The following is a 1,232-nucleotide window of genomic DNA, read 5'->3' on the forward strand; positions in this document are numbered from 1 at the left end:
TTGCCGGACCAACTCAGGCAAGGCCCCTGGCATGGATGGGATCCCAGCTGAAATCTTCACGTCAGCTGGACCCGTTGCCCTGGAATGCTTCTTCTCCCTCCTTACCACCATCTGGGAAGGTGAAGAGATACCCAAAGAACTCAGAAATGCCACCGTCATCTCTCTTCAAGAACAAGGGCAGACAAGACAGGGAAAATCCTGGCAAGAGTCATGATCAACCGTCTCATTATCCATGTCTCTGAAGACAACCTGCCAGAAGCACAATACGGATTTCGACCAAACCGCAGTACGGCTGACACAATCTTTGCCATGCGCCAAGTGCAAAAGAAATACATTGAACAAAACATGGACTTGTACGCAGTCTTTATTGACCTCACCAAGGCATTCGACACAGTAAACAGGGAAGCCCTCTGGGTCATTCTGTCCAGGCTCGGATGCCCAGACAAATTTGGCAATCTTATTAGAGAATTCCATAACAAAATGACCGGGCACGTGCTGTCAGGCGGAGAGGTGTCGGAGCCCTTCAACATCAGGAATGGCGTCAAACAGGGATTCGTCCTGGCCCCGATCCTCTTTAATCTGTTCTTCACCTGTGTGCTCAACCATGCATTCAGGGACCTGGACCTTGGGGTATATCTGTGATTCAGATCTGAAGGTTCTGTGTTCGATCTTCGTCGACTAAACGCAAAGACTAAGACCACTGAGAAACTCATTCTTGAGGCACTTTTTGCTGATGACTGTGCCCTCATGGCCCACAAGGAATCTGACCTACAGCTAATCGTCGATAAGTTTGCTAAGGCTGCCCGCCTCTTTGGCCTTACCATCAACCTTGGAGAGACAGAGGTGCTTTTCCAACCAGCACCCACCTCTACCTCCCAGCCTCTCTCCATTTCCATCGAGGGAACTCAACTGAAAAATGCGAAGGAGTTCAAATATCTCGGCAGCACCATTAGCAACGACGGCAGCCTGGACATAGAAATCAGTGCCAGAATCTGCAAAGCCAGCCAAGCACTTGGCCGGCTCAGAACACGAGTCTTGAACCAGCAAAAAGGTCAGACTTTCTACTAAACTGAAAGTGTACAGGGCTGTGATCCTTACCAGCCTTCTTTATGGCTTTGAGTCATGGACCTTGTATAGACGACACCTGAAACAGCTAGAGCGCTTTCACATGCGCAGCTTAAGATCCATTCTGAATATCAAATGGCAAAACCGAGTCACAAACCTGGAGATGC

At 49.2% G+C, this 1,232-nt stretch overlaps 1 protein-coding gene across 1 annotated transcript; it reads left to right on the forward strand.

The window, feature by feature from the left end:
* Window positions 1-210: 210 nt before the first annotated feature.
* Window positions 211-642, forward strand: LOC143037806 (uncharacterized). The gene has a single exon (XM_076206362.1). The coding sequence runs from the start codon at window positions 211-213 to the stop codon at window positions 640-642; it is 432 nt and encodes a 143-aa protein (XP_076062477.1).
* The last annotated feature ends 590 nt before the right edge of the window (window positions 643-1,232 follow it).

The sequence above is a fragment of the Oratosquilla oratoria genome, chromosome 23 (genome assembly GCF_046742065.1).
Source record: "Oratosquilla oratoria isolate Oo_2021 chromosome 23, ASM4674206v1, whole genome shotgun sequence".
In the NCBI taxonomy this organism is placed as follows: Eukaryota; Metazoa; Arthropoda; class Malacostraca; order Stomatopoda; family Squillidae; genus Oratosquilla; species Oratosquilla oratoria.